The sequence below is a fragment of the Aquila chrysaetos genome, chromosome 4, assembly GCF_900496995.4.
Source record: "Aquila chrysaetos chrysaetos chromosome 4, bAquChr1.4, whole genome shotgun sequence".
Classification (NCBI taxonomy): domain Eukaryota; kingdom Metazoa; phylum Chordata; class Aves; order Accipitriformes; family Accipitridae; genus Aquila; species Aquila chrysaetos.
The window spans coordinates 23804615-23824591 of NC_044007.1; the positions used below are offsets into that span (position 1 = coordinate 23804615).

Below are 19977 nucleotides of genomic sequence, written 5' to 3' on the forward strand. Positions count from 1 at the left end.
TCACATGGTCACTTGATTCATCATTGTTCGTTCTTCCACAATTAACTTTGCTGTTATAAGTTTACCTACCTTACAGGTGATTTTTTTTCTTTATTAATTTTTTTAAGATTTAGGTTCTGAGTAGTATTAATATATAACAACATATTAAGCCCTCTAGGTGTGTAGATTTAAAAAGAATCTTTATTTAAAGATAAATTGAAGAAAAGGAAGTTCAATTCTGGAATAAGAAGCTTTTCATTACTTGTAAAATTCATATCCTGAAAGAATTTGGTTTAGGCTTGACTCCGGTTCTGCTCATATGTCAAAAAGTGAAGCTGAACTCATTTAGGAAATCTAGGTATTTGGACAGAAAATCTGACAGAAAAAAGCTTTTTAGTACTTCTTCCAGAACAACCCTCATGATGCATCAAATCTGTAGTGAAAAGGTGTCGTGGTTTCAGCCCAGCCGGTAACAAAGGACCACGCAGCCGCTCGCTCACTCCTCCCGCCCCCTCCGGTGGGATAGGGGGGAGACAAGAAAAAAAACTGGAACCTCGAGGGTTGGGATAAGGGCAGTTTACTGGGACAACGCAAAAAAAAGTTACAACAACAACGACGGTACTAATGAAAGAGTATACAGAAAAGAGTGATGCACAGTGCAACTGCTCACCACCCGGGACCCGACGCTCCGCCACTTCCCCCACCGAAAGTCGAGAGCAGGAGAGCCTTCCCCCCGGCCCACTCCCCATGTATATACTCAGCATGATGTCACATGGTATGGAATAGCTCCTTGGCTAGTTCAGGTCAGCTGCCCCGGCTATGCCCCCCCACCTCCCAGGTTCCTGTAAAAATTAACTCTATCCCAGCTGAACCCAGGACATTATCCACCCCTTATTCTATACCATTTACATCATGCCCAGATCTTACATTTTCCAATCAACCACTACCACTTTCCTTGTCTTATATATAGATATATATGTATATGGACACCCCCCCCCCACACACACACACATACAAATAGTATTCCCTTAGTCAATGGGTTATCCCTCCAATGTGTCCATCAATTTTATTTAGTCCATGACTTTGAGGCTCCATCTGTTGTAACACTTCTTCAGGATAAGAGAGATGGTGTGAGGTGTTGGGTTGTTGTATGCTGTCTCTGGAACTTCTGGCTGGTACATTTGATGCAACCCACACCCTTGGTCTGCAGATCGAAGATGTTGATCTTGAGGAAATTGCTGGGCGCCAGTTCAAGTTCTATCACTGTTGTTCTTGGCTCAGTTTCAAAGTCCATTCTTCAGTCATTTGGGTAATTCTTACAGTAATACCCTTGATATGGCATATAGACACTATAGATACAATGACATACATTGGCAGGTTATTTAGCAGTTAAATATCATACAGCCTAGTTCACTGGCTATTCTCTCCCAAAATCAAATCTCCCTGAGGTACACATCGAACTTCCCCATCCTTCTGCATCACCCACCAGGTGTACCCAGGTCCCTGAGCAAAAACCACCCCTTGGATGGGTTTGTCTCTGCGTGAGGGAGGACTAACCCAGACTGTCTTTCCTAACATACTCCTCATGTGCACTACAGGAACTTTATCCCCTTCTACAGTATGTGGAAGTCTTGGTTGGGCGGGGCCCGCCCGATTGGTGGATCCTCTAGTATTAACTAACCAGGTGGCTTTTGTTAAATGTGTATCCCAATGTTTGAAAGTTCCACCCCCCATTGCTCTCAATGTAGTTTTCAGCAGTCCATTGTATCGTTCGATTTTTCCGGAGGCTGGTGCGTGATAAGGGATGTGATATACCCACTCAATGCCATGTTCTTTGGCCCAGGTGTCTATGAGGTTGTTTCGGAAGTGAGTCCCGTTGTCTGACTCGATTCTTTCTGGGGTACCGTGTTGCCATAAGACTTTCTCTTCAAGGCCCAGGATAGTGTTCTGGGCAGTGGCGTGGGACACAGGATATGTTTCCAGCCATCCAGTGGTTGCTTCCACCATTGTAAGCACATGGCACTTGCCTTGGCGGGTTCGTGGGAGTGTGATATAGTCAATCTGCCAGGCCTCCCACTGTTTATATTTCAGCCATCGCCCTCCATACGACAGGGGTTTCAGTCGCTTGGCTTGCTTAATTGCAGCACATGTTTCACATTCATGGATAACCTGTGCGATAGTGTCCATGGTTAAGTCCACCCCTCGATCGCGAGCCCATCTATATGTTGCATCTCTTCCCTGATGGCCCGAGGTATCATGGGCCCACTGAGCCATAAATAGCTCACCCCTACGTTGCCAGTCCAGGTCCACCTGAGACACTTCAATCTTGGCGGCCTGATCTGCCTGCTGGTTGTTTTGATGTTCTTCAGTGGCCCGACTCTTGGGTACATGAGCATCTACGTGGCGTACTTTTACCACTAGCTTCTCTATCCGAACAGCAATATCTTGCCACAGTGCGGCAGCCCAGATGAGTTTACCTCTGCGCTGCCAATTGCTCTTCTTCCATTGCTGTAGCCACCCCCATAGGGCATTTGCCACCATCCATGAGTCGGTATAGAGATAGAGCACTGGCCACTTTTCTCTTTCAGCAATGTCTAACGCTAGCTGGATGGCTTTCACCTCTGCAAACTGACTCGATTCACCTTCTCCTTCAGCAGTTTCTGCGACTAGTCGTGTAGGACTCCATACAGCAGCCTTCCACCTCCGATGTTTTCCCACAATGCGACAGGACCCATCAGTGAACAGAGCATATTGCCTCTCATTTTCTGGCAGTTTATTATACAGCGGGGCCTCTTCAGCCCGTGTCACCTCCTCCTCTGGCGACATTCCAAAATTTTTGCCTTCTGGCCAGTCCATGATCACTTCCACAATTCCTGGGCGACTGGGGTTTCCTATGCGAGCCCGTTGTGTGATCAGTGCGGCCCACTTACTCCACGTGGCATCAGTTGCATGATGTGTAGAGGAGACCTTCCCTTTGAACATCCAGCCCAGCACTGGCAGTAGGGGTGCTAAGAGGAGCTGTGTTTCAGTACCAACCACTTCTGAGGCGGCTCGAACTCCTTCATATGCTGCCAATATCTCTTTTTCAGTTGGAGTATAGCGAGCCTCGGATCCTCTGTGTCCCCGACTCCAAAACCCCAGGGGTCGACCTCGGGTCTCCCCAGGTGCTTTCTGCCAGAGGCTCCAGGTAGGGCCATTCTCCCCAGCTGCAGTGTAGAGCACATTTATAACATCTTGTCCTGCCCGGACTGGCCCAAGAGCTACTGCATGAACAATCTCCCGCTTAATTTGTTCAAAAGCTTGTCGTTGCTCAGGCCCCCATTTAAAATCATTCTTTTTCCAGGTAACTTGGTAGAGAGGACTTACAATTTGACTGTAATTTGGAATATGCATTCTCCAAAAGCCCACAACACCTAAGAAAGCTTGTGTTTCCTTTTTATTAGTTGGTGGGGACATAGCTGCTATTTTGTTGATCACATCCATAGGGATCTGACGACGCCCGTCTTGCCATTTTACTCCTAAGAACTGGATCTCCTGTGCAGGTCCCTTGACCTTACTTTCTTTTATGGCAAAACCAGCCTTCAAAAGGATTTGGATTATTTTCTTCCCTTTCTCAAAAACTTCTTCTGCCGTGTTGCCCCATACCATGATGTCATCAATGTATTGCAGGTGCTCTGGAGCTTCACCTTTTTCCAGTGCAGCCTGGATCAGTCCATGGCAAATAGTGGGGCTGTGTTTCCACCCCTGGGGCAGTCGATTCCAGGTGTACTGGACACCCCTCCAAGTAAAGGCAAACTGTGGCCTGCACTCCGCTGCCAAAGGGATGGAAAAAAATGCATTAGCAATGTCAATTGTGGCATACCACTTAGCTGCCTTTGATTCCAGTTCATATTGAAGCTCTAACATATCTGGCACAGCAGCGCTCAGCGGTGGCGTGACTTCATTCAGCCCACGATAGTCTACTGTTAGTCTCCATTCCCCATTAGATTTCCGCACGGGCCATATGGGACTATTAAAGGGTGAGTGAGTCTTGCTGATCACTCCTTGACTCTCCAATTGGCAAATCAGCTTATGGATGGGGATCACGGAATCTCGGTTGGTGCGATATTGCCGCCGGTGCACCGTCGTGGTAGCAATTGGCACCTGTTGTTCTTCAACCTTCAGCAACCCCACAACCGAAGGGTCTTGAGAGAGACCAGGCAGGGTAGACAGCTGTTCAATCTCCTCCGTCTCCAATGCAGCTATACCAAAAGCCCAACGGTACCCTTTTGGGTCCTTGAAATATCCCCTCCTGAGATAATCTATACCAAGGATGCATGGGGCCTCTGGGCCAGTTGCAATGGGGTGTTTATGCCAGTCATTCCCAGTTAGACTCATTTCAGCTTCTAATACGGTTAGCTCTTGGGATCCCCCTGTCACACCAGAGATACAGATGGGTTCTGCCCCTTTATAACTTGATGGCATTAGGGTGCATTGTGCACCAGTGTCTACTAGAGCCTTATATTCCTGTGGGTCTGATGTGCCAGGCCATCGAATCCACACTGTCCAGTAGACTCGGTTGTCCCTCTCCTCCACCTGGCTGGAGGCAGGGCCCCTCTAATCCTGGTTAGAATATTCGTTACTCACTTTTCGCACACGTGAATCAGAAGTCCCTTCAAGAGGATCAGAAATGTGATCAGCCCATCTACTGCATCTGGGGGACTCCTCACAGGAAACTGGAGCAGCAGTTTTCCAAGAAGAATCCTCTTTCCTGGTTGCTTTTTCTCGCAACTCCCGTACCCGTGCATCCAGGACTGAGGTAGGTTTTCCATCCCACTTCCTCATGTCCTCTCCATGGTCACGCAGGTAAAACCACAGGTTAGCCCGTCGTGTGTACTTTCTCTCTCCTCTCTCTTGGGCAGAGGAATGCTTACTCCCAATAGCTGCGATGCGGGCCTGTACAGGTGGGGAGGAAGACATATCCACTTTGAATTGCTGGAACTCTCGGGACAATTCCTCTACAGCCGAGACACAGGCCCGTAGGGAGGAAGAGAGACTTCCTTCGTATTGCCGGAGTTGGACAGCCAATTCATCCACCGTTTGTCCATGGCCTTCTTTCCAGGACATTACTGCCAATGAGTTGGCGTAGGTTGGTGGTGCACTTCGTAGAAACTTCCGCCACATGGGTTGTGTGCATTGGACATCATCTGGGTCTATGGGTGACTGCGCATTTTCTGGATCATTATAAATCACCTCCAGCACGGCTAATTCCCTCAGGTACTGGATACCTCTCTCCATGGTGGTCCACTTGCCTTGGTGACATGTAACTTCATCCTTGAAGGGGTATCTTTCCTTTACACCTAACAGAAGTCGCCTCCAGAGGCTGAGGACTTGTGTTTTTCTCCCAATCGCCTTGTCGATGCCCCCTTCCCTAGACAGAGATCCCAACTGCTTGGCTTCCTTACCCTCTAATTCCACACCACTAGCCCCATTATCCCAGCATCGGAGCAGCCAGGTAACAATGTGCTCACCTGGGTGGCGGCTAAAATCTTTTCGCATGTCACGCAACTCACTCAGGGATAGAGATCGGGTGATTATTTCAGGTTCTGCCTCTTCCTCCTGTTCTCGTGATGACCCTGGTTCATCTTCATCTCTCACTGAGCGAACTGATTTCTTTGTGTGTTTCTTTTTCTGTACAGGGGCGACTGATACCGGCACAGGTTGGTTCTCTGGTTTAGCTGCAGTATCTGTCACTGCGGTTGGGGTAGCCGCGCTGTCTGTTGTCGGGGTAGGGGTAGCCACGGTGCCTGTTGCCGGGGTAGGGCTAGCCACGGTGCCTGTTGCCGGGGTAGGGGTAGCCACGGTGCCTGCTGCCCTGTTTTCCATCTTTTCCCCCTTTTCTCCCTGAGGGTGCTGCCTAATATCAAGCAGTGTTTGGTAGATACTGGCCAGGGCCCAGCACAGTGCAGCGAGTTGTACGTCTTTGGAATAGCCACAGCATTTTTCTTTCAAATATTCTACCACTTCATGAGGGTTCTGTAGTTGTTCAGGAGTGAACTTCCAAGCCACTGGGGGTGAGAAGTTCTCTAGATACCTGCCCATATCCTCCCACATGCCGTGCCACCCATGAATATCCAGCTTTGGGGCAGATCTCTGGGTGGTACTCTTAAAGAGCCTTTTTGTAGCCCTAAACAAGACCTGAAACATATTCAGGAGGCATAGCACTAACAGCACAGTGGCTTGTGCATCCCAAGGATATTCAAAGTTCTCAAAAGCTGTTGTAATTAGTCGGAAGGAGAAAAGGGAGGCGAACGGACGGGGGGAAGTATCCCCCCCTAACTCCCCCATGGATTGGCTGTAATTACCAATAAAATCCGATAGAAGGTGCCCAAAGTATGGAAATGATATCACTGCCTCATACAGATACCAGCTTAACCTCATGACCAGTGATGTAATCATTTCACAAGTCGACATTGCCCAGTACAGCAAAATGATAATCCCAATCACTCTCCCAGAGGTGAGAAACGTAACTACAGGCAATACATAGAGCATATAAGGACCTACAAAACGCCACCATGTAAACAAATTAATCAACATTGTGACTAACATCTATTTATCTAATATAAGGAATGCGTATGACAAATATGTTTCAACACGCTCTGGCCAGATCTGTCGTTATCTCAACCCTTCGTGCCCCACGTTGGGCGCCAAAAAGGACTGTCGTGGTTTCAGCCCAGCTGGTAACAAAGGACCACGCAGCCGCTCGCTCACTCCTCCCGCCCCCTCCGGTGGGATAGGGGGGAGACGGAGGAGAGAAAAGAAAAAAAACTGGAACCTCGAGGGTTGGGATAAGGGCAGTTTACTGGGACAACGCAAAAAAAAGTTACAACAACAACGACGGTACTAATGAAAGAGTATACAGAAAAGAGTGATGCACAGTGCAACTGCTCACCACCCGGGACCCGACGCTCCGCCACTTCCCCCACCGAAAGTCGAGAGCAGGAGAGCCCTCCCCCCGGCCCACTCCCCATGTATATACTCAGCATGATGTCACATGGTATGGAATAGCTCCTTGGCTAGTTCAGGTCAGCTGCCCCGGCTATGCCCCCCCACCTCCCAGGTTCCTGTAAAAATTAACTCTATCCCAGCTGAACCCAGGACAAAAGGTAACAGTCATTTTATTGGAGAAACAGGAAGAATAGACATGCCACCTTGGGCATATCAAGGGGTCATTCATAGCTGAGTTGACACTGCCATAACATAATGGGCAATCTGTGCAACCACATAGTCACAGCTATTTCATGTGATGCAGGAGTAAATCACACTCTGGCCACTGCTTGTATTCCATAGAGCTCTTCACATGGCATTACATTAGTGATGAGCAGAATATAGAAATAGGCAGTCTGAAATACCCTCAAAATATGAAGCCACAGTGCAAATTGCATAGTTAAGCTCACACTCTTATCCCTTAAATGGACCTTTTAACCTTTGCCCATACCTATTTAAAAAAAAAAAAAAAAAAAAGTGAGTTGAGTGAGCCAGTTTATCAATATCATACGCCTAAGCCCTCGAGAGGCAGGTAATTGCAGAAAGAACAATAATCTTTTATAGAGCACTTTCTTCTTCAAGCCCCTTTCTGCTATAGGAAGATGCTGAAGTTGTTCTTACTGAGTCATGAAATGACAAATTGGCCCCAAAGTTTTCAGGCTGTAAGGGAAAAAAGGCCAAACAAAAGTACAGTTCCCGTACTGATTTGGGAGAGTGACCTAAAATTTACATGGAACCTGAACTGTGGTTGTTGCAATGTAAAGAGCAACATTTGTTCCTTAGAAAAGGAAAGGATGACATCTCCAGTTGATCTGCCTCTAGTGGTAGCAGCATTCTGCTGGAGAGGGCAGGCAGAAAGAACTTTGAGGCTAATGAGATCTTCAACAATTTGAGAAAGGACACACTGGAAGGATGTGGAAGGGAGATAAAATCAAGTCCTCAATAGCACAAAAGACTGATATTTTGGGAAGGAAAAGGTCTGCTGTGTTTAGGTTTTGAAGATGAAAGGAGAGAGAATAGGACATAGACCAGGGATGGAGAATAAATGAATGTAAAACTCGTATCTGTCAAACTTGCTTAAATTGTATTTCATGGTGTTTTGAGATCGCTTATTTGCAGCAATACTATTCTTCCCATGATTCCAGTATTGTCATAACAAAACTTCTCTTCTTAATAATTGGGATTATTCAATAACAGGGATACAACATAAACAAGTCTTTTGTCTCACTGTTGAAATGGATGAGGAACTACCAGTGACATGGTCAGGAGGCTTATGGTTTTTAATGGTTCTTGCAGGCTTCCTGGTCCTATTCCAAGTACATAGAAGCCTTGGAGCAGGAGAGAATACTTCTTAAAATGCAAGAAGATCTGGATAAAAACTCATCATCATTCCTTACAGGTTGTTAACCAAGCTCTGTAGTTTAGGAGGACAAGCTTATAGCTTAGGTGAAAATCTCTCAGTATAAGGACTTTGTTTGCTCTCCTTTGCAGCTGTGTACATAAACTGCTGCCTCTCTTACACTGTCTGGAGAGGACTTACTCTCTGCACTATACTAATGACTGATAAGTTTTCTAAGAAAGGGAAAGTGAAAGTTGCAGGGTATCAGCATTGTCTTTACTGCACAGGTCCTACTGCAGAGAGGAATATGGCCATTTCTTCATTCTCCACAGCGGCATGGCAATCCTACATGGGTCACATCCATACTTCACCTCCCTGGCTTTTTGTGCTTCATCAACTTACAACCAGAGAGATGAAACTTTTTTCTCACCAGTTTGTCAGTATGCTATCAGGGGATGTAAGAGGCATTGCCTCATCCTTGTGTCAGCTGGGTATATTCTCTTAGGTCTTCCCCAAGAATATTATGACCTGTTTGTTCATTAAATAACTCCATTTAGCAGTAGGGCTAGCAATTGCATTATGTGATATTAAAACCATTCAGTTTCCCGCAATTTTAATTTTGTTTCCTTATGCAGGTGCTTCATCTATGTCCTTCCTGAAGCCTGGAAACTCTGAAAAATCCACCATTTCTCCAAAGAGTAGTGTGAGTTTGGAGAAACGCTCAAATCTTCCCAAGAAACAGAAAGTGAGTACCAGACTGCCAACAAGTGTGCTTTGAAATTTGGATTCTTAAAAGCTAGTTTTCCTGCTGCCAGTGCTGATGCTCATTAGTAGCAAGTTATCCCACTCCAAATCATGTTTAACTGAAGCTGTACAGCCTCAACATGAAGGCAAGATTATTTTTCACTCCAACCATGGCTAGTGGACCTAATGTTGACCAGATGGAATTTTGTTGCAAAATGGTAGTCTCTGAAATGCAGCTATCTAAGCTTTCCAGTTAAAATATTTTAAATAGAAGCATGAGATGACTGGAGGAAGCTCAGACCCCATGGAGTTACTGGCAAGGGCCTGACCCAGAACTAGCAATAGATCATCTCTGCTGAAGCCAATTAAACATTAGAATGGGAGAAAGAAGTGGGACAGTAGAGATCTGCTAAAGACAGAAAAGCAGATTTTGCTTCAAAGCTTGAACTCCTAGATGGAAGAATCCCCTGTAGGTTTTGTTTTTGTTTTTTTAAGCCTATGCTGAAATTAAATGGACTTAAAAAATTTAATAGAACTTGGACTATTGCTCCCCTTCTTTCTCTGCTCCTCCTTCCTCTTCTAATTCCATACTTCAACACTGCTATTTTAGGCAAGTTGGTGCCCTGCCCTCGATAGTCCTCCTAAACACGCTCTTCCTGGGGCAGCGTTTTCTGTATGTGGCTTCAGAGAAAACTGCAGCATTCCTTGGTCTTCCCTCACGTTCTCTTTCTGCCCTCTTATCACCTCCTCTAGTTGCAGTTAAAGTCATCCAGTAACCTTGGACCTTATGCCCCTCTGCAGGTCTTACTGTATTTCATACATTTATGCCTTTTTGTACTGCAGTTCTGCTTCACGCGCAGCCATATCAGCATGGGGAGTCCTTGCGCAGGGGCTTTGGTCCTGCTTTGTAGCTGAGAAACCTCCAGCTGGGCCCAGCGCTCAAAGAGGGCCTACAGGGTACCTGCAGTCCTTGCTGCAGACCAGCCCAGCAGTCTCTGGCTCACCCTGTTATTGAAAACCTAAGAGTTGCATTCCTGCCAGGCATCAGGCTGTGGTACGGGCTAACACAATGAGAAAGTAGAGATCTTGAGTGGTTTGAGAGGTCTCTCCCACCAGCTTCAGTTGTAGCCCGCTCTCCACCACCACTGGAAATTTGGCTGCCCTGCCCCTTCCTTCCCAATAGCTCAAGTGTTCCCACTGCCTTTGAGTGGTTTTGTTTTCTTCCATCACGATCCTCTCTGTGGTGGTTCTCCTCAGCCACGCTCTCTGTGGTGATCCGATCACTCTGCTGGTGGGCTGAGATATCTCCAGAAGACTGCTACTCTTGATGGGACAGCTTCTCTCCACTTTGTTACAGAGGACGTCACACCTTGTGTATTGGGTATAGACAGCAAGGTGCTGGCAGCAGGGCGGCTGTAGGGGCGGCCTCTGTGAGGAGAGGCCGGGGCTGCCCCATGCTGGACACAGCTGGTTCCAGCTGGCTCCAGAGGACCCATCACGGACACAGCTGAGCCCATCAGCCAAGATGGTGGCACCTTGGGAAAACATATTAAAGAGAGAGTAAAGAAAGCCAGAGGGAGGAGGAGGGAATAAAAAGAGTGAAAAACAACAGAGGGAACACCAAGGCCAGAGGAGGAAGAGTTTGAGGAGGAGGAGGAGGAGATGCTCTATGGTGGAGCAGATATTCGCTGCAGCCTGTGGAGGACCGACCCATGCTGCAGCAGAGGAAAAGAATGAGAAGGAAAAAGGGGCCCCCCATTGCCTCACTGAAGGGACTGAGTGTAACCTGTGGCAATAACAAGGAGGGGAGGAGAGGTACTTGGAGTGAACTTGAACCTGGGAAAGGTGGAGGAAAAGTGTTTTCTCTAAGTGTGTAAATGTTAATTTCTTCTTTTTCTTGTTTTTGTTTCCCACCACCCTAATCAGTAATGATTTATTCTAATTGGCAATAAATGAATTTCCCCACTTTGCGTCTGTTTTGCCTGTAACAGTAATTGCTGAGCAATCTGCCTGTCTTTATCTTGACCCACAAGCTTTCTCTTTCCTGTTTTTCCTCTTTTGTCCCCATGTCCCACGGGAGGGCGGGGAGTGAGTGAGTGAGCAGCTGGGTGAGAGAATGCCTGCTAGTGAGGGCCAACCCATCCACACCTTGTTTCTCTCTTTTTGATGCATTTATTGAAGAATTGTTCTAACTGTTTCAACTGGCTGCAACACAGCAATGACATTCTGTTACCTTCTGCAGGCAGATTAAAATCTCTCTGAAGAAGGGAATGCAAAGACATTCAACGGAGATGGGCAGGAGACACAAAAATAATGTGCATGCGAGGTTTGTCCATATGTTTCCAGAGTGAAGATGACAACTTGAAATATTATTAAGAACCATGGGACATTAGCCAAGGGTAGAAAATAAACATCTTGCAATGTGTTCCGTATCAACCTGATTGTGATACTGCCTCTTGTGTTACTCATTTGTTTAAAAGTACACCTTGAGGCTCAAATCAGAATAAGATTCCATTGAAGTATGTATGGTACAAACAACTAGGTGGTCTTGGTCCTAAAAATATTATAATCAAACCCAATTCTTCAGTGCCTGATCTAATGAGTAAGTAAAACTGCACTGAACTGACAGCCCTGAAGCAGTGTGTCTTGGCACACTATGCTCTCAGTACTGCAATTCACGCAACTTCTATTCATCAAGGATAACTCATTAAGTGTCTGAGCTATCATAAAATCAAACGCTGTTGTGGTTTGCTCCCAATCCAGTCTGATTCCTGGTCCAAAGCACACCTTCTGCCTCATTTCTGAGTTTTGATCCACAAGAGAGGCTTAAAATACATCAGGACACAGATGTGACTGAGAAAGTTTGTAAAAAGTCACGCCTCCCAAGGCATTACTCACCAGAAGGTTTCAGGACCTCCATAGCTCTTGTGTATCCCTCCCTACTTTCTTGCTTCTTTTTACAATTTTAAGAGTTTATAAAAGAATTGGGGCAGAGCTGATGTTGGGACTAGGGCCAAAGGATTAATTGGGGAGCTAAGACAGGGCAGGGGCACAATTAACTTCTAGGCAGGGGACAGGATGATGATAGACCTCTCCACATCTTTCATACCACTTTAAACACCAGTCCCCAGCCACAAAGTTGTTGGCTCCATCCTTCTCTACATGTGTGTAACGCATGTAAGAGAAAGGCAGATCAGCAAGCTCCAGCTTGCTGAGTTCCTGGGGATGACTCCTGAGTTAGGGATGGGATTGTCTTCCGCTACCCCTCCCAACCTTTTGGACAAGAAGAACGAGCCATGCAGCCCTGTCTCAGTTGTCAGAAGTAAAGGTTCTTCACTTGGAGCTCTTAGGTCATACTGCTAAGGACCATTCATGAGTGCTTTCTTCCTCAGTGTGGAGTGGCAGCTAAGGACAATTAATAGTCTTGTTCACTCATGACATGATGACCAAGAATTGTATGGGATTTCCATTGGGAGTTGCTTTAGACAGGCTGGCAGGGAAGAGAGACACTCTTTTCTGGATATAGCTGCCCTGCTCATATACCCTCGCAGAAGGAGCAAGGGAGATCATTGGTTCAGTTCCTACTTTCCCCACAGTTCAGAGACAGAGTTTGCTTCACGCTTATCTCCATTCCTTCTGTGTTTGGGTTGTTTGCTCGTGTGACATTACATGAGAAAGACATCTTGGGTGGAAGCCACAAGGGAGTAAAATATAAAATTTTTGTCCCTGTTTTTCACGTTTTCCCAAATTTCACAGATGCAGTAAACTTTAATACTCAGTACATCTGAGGAGGGTGGAATGTAGCATCTTGTAGTGAGCAAAGCACATGTGGTACTGTGTGGCCTACCACTCATTAATGTGAAAGGCAAAGAAGAATCATGAAATGCCATAAATGCAATGATGTATGTCACACTAAAAAAACACGTGAAAGGCCACCTTCAGCTGCTGTGGTCAGTACAGTGCACGCAACCAAATGCTGGAGCGCACCAGTCAGTTTCTGTTTTGTTGTATTTTTGCCTTCATGGCATTTTGAGACAGTCAAATAACATGTAGACAATGCTTATCTTATGCTGGTAGCTTTGACTTGAATCATACTTGGTTTACTTCTAAAATGAAAAATATTGTCCAGATATTTGTCACAGATGATAAAACTTGTGAATATATTCCAGCCTTGCCAAATTGTTAACAAAAATTTACCAGCCCCCCCACAAAAACTACTGTCCCAGACAGTTACTATGATTAATACCATACATATCTATCAAACTTAAAACAAACAAAAAAAAGTACTTCATGTACTTCAGTGAGTGAGTAGAATTTTGCAAACTGGATCTATCCAAAGTTCTGCAAACCAATGATAACCCTCAACCCAGTTTGCAGTTCTGTCTCCATGTTAACTGAAATATATATGCATGTATGTACGTGTGTATATACACATGCACAGTCATTTATAGGCCATGTCTTAGTATGCAACTGAGGAGGATCACATATATGTTAGTAATGCTAGAAACACATGTCATATCATTATGCCCATTTTATATGTTAATTTTAAAGAAATATTGAGCAATTGGACAGGGAATATATTAAGAGACAGGGACCCTTTCCTTTCTGGGTTACTGAATCTAGTCTGGTGCAATGGCAGATACCCCATTACTGCTATTTGGTGATAACACCTGAAATGGAATAGTGGTTTTTGTCTTGTCCCAGGGGACCAAGTAATGACTATTGCCAGTTCCAGCAGAAAGCCTGAGAACTGAACAGGTATAGAGACTAACTAAATGTTATTTTTCTAAATAAAGACTCTACATCACTTCAGAAAGCTTGCACTGCTATTGCCTTTTTATCTTGTTCTTGAGATCTATTCTCTCTCAGGTTGCTGATCTACCACCTATGTGAGCTCAGTAGTTTTAAAGGGCTAGGAAAGTTTTACTCAACAACCCTAGCACCTCTCCCTTTAGCTAACTAAAACTTTATTCCTTGTTTATTTTAACTACGTATACTTCGGGACTTTCAGAAGTCTACAGCAGAACAACAGTTCTCTGTGGAGTTTGCTGCTACAGACAATAAAAACAATTGTCTTTTCAGAAACCTGCAAACCTAGAAACTCTTCTGGATAGATTTATGCTTTAGTGGCGTTCAAAATACACAATCCAATCATATTCAATCAGACTTACTTTTGTTGTTTACTCCCAAGTAATGTAACATATTGGGACTATTTTGAAATTTTTTTAAGCTGTCATTTGGAATCGTAAATATTTACACTTAGATGCTATTACTGCGTATTTCACTTTTCTCTCATCAGACCTGGCATGTTTATTAAAACATTTCATAATCTTTGAGGGTGCAGTCCTGAAGTTGCTCATTCAAATACTTTTGATATCAACACAAGCTGTGACTACGCACTTCAGGAAGGGGCTTTATACATTTTGCTTTGACTTCTCTCCTGCTACTGCATGACACAAAGTATCAGACTATAAGATAAATTCCTGAAAATATGTAGTGCTGGATTATGCTATTAAGGTGCACACTCACAATAGTTTACAAGAGTGGTAGTGGTGGTCACCAGGCCATTTAAAAAGGGGCAAAATGCTTTCTCATTTATGTCTGTACAATGCTGCTCTGCCATTGCCTCTGTACTCCTCATGATCTCTTTTTAGTGGCTGTTTCTTAAAGTACTGTTAATGGGGAACAGTCTTAGACTCCAAGCTGTGGATTTGTTTGTCCCTTTCAAGGTGTGGAAATCTAGTATTTAATCATCAGGCATTGAGATCAGCAATGAAGAGAGGTGCTTTGCAGACACAGCAGTAGACCAGATTTAGCAGACCCAGTTTCTGTTATTGGTTCTCTTATTATACAGTGCTGGGTGGCCAAGGCCAGGCTGGTTTGTGCCACACCTTCTACATCTTTTACATGAGAAGAATCATTGTGACTCACTTTGCAAATGTTTGACTTAAAAAAAAGAGAATTCTGCATTAATGAAGTCTACAGATAAAAGCATCAATGAACCCGGTGTATTCTTAAGTGTGGGACCTCAGTGTCTTGCTATTGAGAGTACTGAAAAATGGCAGATGTCCCTTCATTGCTCCTTCTGTGCCTTTAGCCCTATACAGTATTACAGACTTGGGGACATTTTCTATCCTCTACCACTTGTATGCTCGTGAAATGGCCAGCCTCAGTCCCACCCAACACTGTTGCTCTAGTCAAAACTATTGACTTCAGCTTGTGTGTGTGTAAAAATGACTGAAAAGAGACCAGATGTTTCAAAGTTCTGTCCCAAACTCAGAAAAGAAAATCCTTAAATTATTTTTGTTTGTAATGTTAAATACCAGGCCAAACTGATCCTCTGCAGCTGAATGTGGCCAATGGAGCTGCAGTAATCCAGCTTGAATTTGACCTGTTTAAACTGTCCCATTACATTCAACTGATGAGTTTTGTTACTGCCTTTTACAGAAATGCTTTTAGTCAGTCATTGTGAAGTGTCTGAACACAGCTAAGATGGAGTTAACTGGTATTTTTTTTTAAGCTTATGGAACATTGCTGGTTTTAATACATTCAGTAGTTACTTTAAAAATGTTAGGGAAAGACAGGTTTGAACAAAAATTTTAGATCTGGATCTGTACTCACAGTTCAAACCTACCTCTAATGGCCTGATTTGGAGCATTCCCAGGATTTCAGAGAGTTATAATTCACATCTGTGTTTCTGACTCCTTCATGCATGATTGTTTGAATGTGCACTTTTGGAACAGGTCCATGTCTAATAGGCTAAATTGTAGTTCCCAAATCAGAAGCCACATGGTATTGCTATATAGTTTTATATTTTTCCTCTTATTACATAGCCTTCAGACAAGGTTCTGTCAGTCCAAGCACACTGGATTAATACAAAACACCAAAGACTACACTTTCTACCTACCTGCTAATGAACTCACACATTTTGATTTTTACCAGTGATTTAGTAAAGCATTTGCACAATGGCCACGATGGATACTTCTCTGCCAAGTAATAATTTATCAGAGTGCTGGAGCAGATTGGAATTATGCAGGACACACTAAGCTGTCCTAGTATGGTAAGGGTAGTCAAGGTATAGATGAGATTCTCTTATTTTTAATACTCATTGAGCCAAGCTAATTTATATGTCAAGCGCAGGCTGCACTTACTTGGATTCTCCTCTTTTTCACTACTAATTAAAATATTTTAGTTTTATGGTAACATATGTGAAAGCGTTGACAACAGCATTGCTTATTCCACATGTTAATTATATATTTGCTCAGAGTATGCTGATGGACTGTGTGCATTTCTCACGTTAAGTTTTCATTTCATGTCAAAGGAAAAGTGGAAATGTAGTAAGTGGATTTGTGCTTTTAATTTTAGATATTTCTTTTTCCTCTAAAACAATCTTGTACATGATTCCTCTGTACCATATGCGTTTGAAAATCTTTTGTTGGCAAGAAGTTTAAAAAGAAAGTAATACTCGCTTCTCAGAAAAGGATTTTTGAACAAAACAAAGCAATTGTGCCATTAATGAGAAAGTTAAATGAAACAAATGACAAGGCAAGCAAGAAAAAAACACAGCATCACACTCAAGGAATGCACAGGCACACAATAGCTTATGCAATATTCCCCATCTGTCAAAGTCAGTAAATACAGAGAGTTCACTGGAAATATTCATTATAATAGGCTATGGTGCCTATAGCTCAGTAAATGCAATCAAGAAGCTTATAGCATTCTTAGTAGTTTTCACCTGTAGGCAACTAAATGATCTCATCCCAGCTGTCCCAACCGATCAGCACTGGTTTTGTAAAGCCCAGACCCTGATTGGTTTGAATACCACTCATTCCTGAAAAAGGTACTTTGGGAATTGAATGTCACATCTCTAGAGTAATTTACACCTTTACAGTTTTGTATGTGTATATGCGTGTGCAGGCATGTATACATGTCTATAAAATCTATACTTCTTGCATTTGTTCGTGCTTGTCTGCATATATATACACACACTATACACATATATGCATAAAATTACCTTGTTTGGTAAACTATTTTACCGTCATAATCACATAGGGCTTAAGTTTGGTGTATATCTTCTTTTTCCTAATACAATATTCCAACCATTTTCTTCTGTGTATTTTTTTGAAATGAAGGTCTTTGTGTTTCATTAAAATGTTTGGATTTGTACTCACTTGCATTTGAGAGGACAGAGCCATTACACTTGCTTTGTTGAGGAATATGGCTCTTTCCAGAGGTCTGCATGGCTGCTGGAAAGAGAAAATAAATGCACTTTTTGGGAGTCCTTTTTCCTCTAGAAAGCATATGCAAGAAAAAAAATTAACTTTCTCTGTGTTTTTTCTCCCAAATGAGAAACTAATTAACAGCATGTGTTGGGCCATTCACTAAAGACTACGATAAACGATTTACTATTTTCAAGCTAATGAACTGAATGCTTGACCTAAAAAAGGAGAGTGTGTATGATTGTATTCATCTTCCAGTTATGACCTTCCAGTTCAAAGATCATCTTAACTCCTGGCTGCCTGATCCTGAAATTTGCTGAATGTATTGAAACTTGTTCTCTTAATTCACGTCTCCAGAGGTGCTCAGCACCTGGCAGTAGTAGGCCTTCAGAAAGCTGTCCAAAGGACGAAAACAGTGATTTCTTTTTTTTTTTTTTGAGTGAAACACCAGGAAAGCACAGCTTTGTCACTGTAGCTCCACACGAAAGTGTATTAAAAAAACCCAAAGCAAAACGAAATCAAAACACAGAAATACATAGGCTTAGTTGGGCTTGCCAAGGTAATGTAGTACTAATCACAGATTGTATTCCGAGACAATAGTGAAGCATTGGAAACAAACTGCCCAGAGAGCTTTTGGTATCCTTATTGTCATCAGAGGGGTTCTAAAAACAGATAAGATACGCACATCTGCCAGGAATGACTAAGTATGTTCAGACCCATATTGGGGCAGGGGAGTGAGTAGATGAACTCTTGAGGGACTTATTTTCTCTGAATCCATATTCAGGTTGTTCTGAATGCAAAAGCTTAGCCTTTGCTAAGGAATCTTACGAGAGTCAAGGGCCGTGACACTTCATTTGCTCTGCACCCGAAACTCCCACTGAAGCCAATTATTCAATCTAATTTAACAAAGACCACAGCTTCTCTGGCTGTGCAATTGTTGGTAACCATCAACAAACTGATTCATCTACAATTGGGCCAAATGTTACAAAATCTGTTTCTGAGTTCTTGTTTGTACCCCCATCATAAGATTACACCAAAATTAAAGCATGCAGTACTTGAACTAACTTCAAAGGCTGAGCTTGCACTTCTAGCTAGTTCAGCCTTTTTATTGGTTCATGTTTTCCATTTGGCTTCAACATCCTGTTCCTTACCAATGCCCTTCTAGAATTTCATTTACAAATATTACGTCCCTGGTTAGTGAGCCATGCTAATTAATACTGCGGTGCAGGCTATGGATTATAGTAATCTCATGCCTCCTGCTTGGAAAAATGCTGCAATTTTTCCAGACGTTTACATGTAATGCTGTATTGAACATGGCCAAATTTGTCTTCAGAAAATGCATCCTGAACTCATTTAATCAAAATATATTTAACTAAGGTTCCTTATGCTGTTATCTATTGCCAGTTTTGTTAATCATGAAGCTCAAAAATTTCAATGCAGTAGAAACCTGAGATCCACAATTTCCTAATTAGATTATTTCAAACAAAACAGTAAAGTTAAAACAGGCTGGTTTAAGTATACATATTTTTAAAAGTCTATGCCAATAACAAGTTTGTTAAAAAAACATGAATAGATGATTTGACTACTTTCTGGAAGCCTCACACATCTGACTGGGCCTCACCTTTCAAACCTGGGACCACAATCTGACATGGATTTTTAGCTCCACTGGGGATTTTGCAGTCAGAGACTCCCTGACTGCTGGGACTTCAAGTGTTGCCAAAGTTATTATTGTAAAGAAAATCTACTATATTTGCAGTACCATCAAATACCAAATAAAAGCTATGGAGCCTTTACACAAAATAGCAATCCTAAGTCGGTATGTTCTTCCAACACCAAAATAAACAAAAGCAATGGCATCTTTTTAGGAAGAGGGGATATCTTTTATTAGACCAGGTGATGTAATTGGAAACAACAGACAAGCTTTCAGGCTCACAATTTGTTCACCAGGTCATAAAGAGGTGAAGAAATACATCATCTCTGGGGTACTTGTTATTTTGTTCTTAATTGTGTTCATGAACTCTCTTTTCATAAATGGCCACAATTTGGTTGACATGACTGCAGTATGATGATACAAGTCACAACAAATCTGAAAGAGACACCCCCCACTCCTTCTAGACTGTCATTTCAGACCCAGAAAGGAAAACTTGCCAACATCTCGTAACACTTACCATGTCATCACCTCAACATGAATTAAAACAGACTAAGATGAGAGGTTTAGAAACCTATGAGAAAAGGTCTAAAAACTTGCCACAGGAAACAATTACAAAAGTGGCACTTTTCACATAACCTGGGACAGTCTTTTTTTTTTCAGAATGAGCTCTGTATTGTACTGGGTAAATCAAATAAAGGGCATAGATGTCTCTAGGTTAAATCCTACAGCTGCAAATTTTTAGATGTCACTCTCCCGGGGTGCAGTCCCTAACCTGAGCAAAGCCCCTTCTCCTCTCCATGCAGCTCGGTCCTCTGAGAGGAGCGCACTGAGCCAAGAGCTGCCCAGAAGCAGCATGTTGAACCTAACCAAGGAAGGGGCCAAAGGTAGTGCCTGGTGGAGAGTAACTCTGATCTTCTATTTGAAGGAGGCTTTCCCACTTCACAGCCACTGTTTTACACCCACAGGTAAGTTGGTCTGTCACTGTCTGTGAGAACTAATTCCTTGAGCAAAATTATAGC

The 19977-nt window shown here is 43.4% G+C and overlaps 1 protein-coding gene across 1 annotated transcript in view; it reads left to right on the plus strand.

Moving 5' to 3' along the window:
- The window catches only part of RGS22 (regulator of G protein signaling 22), a 70326-nt gene extending 58832 nt beyond the window's left edge, over nucleotides 1-11494 (plus strand). Inside the window, exons 25-27 of the mRNA XM_041123218.1 lie at nucleotides 8302-8404; nucleotides 8980-9089; nucleotides 11331-11494. Of these exons, the coding sequence (XP_040979152.1) occupies nucleotides 8302-8404; nucleotides 8980-9089; nucleotides 11331-11339 (222 nt within the window). The 3' untranslated portion in view covers nucleotides 11340-11494. The remainder of the gene's footprint in view (nucleotides 1-8301; nucleotides 8405-8979; nucleotides 9090-11330) is intronic.
- The last annotated feature ends 8483 nt before the right edge of the window (nucleotides 11495-19977 follow it).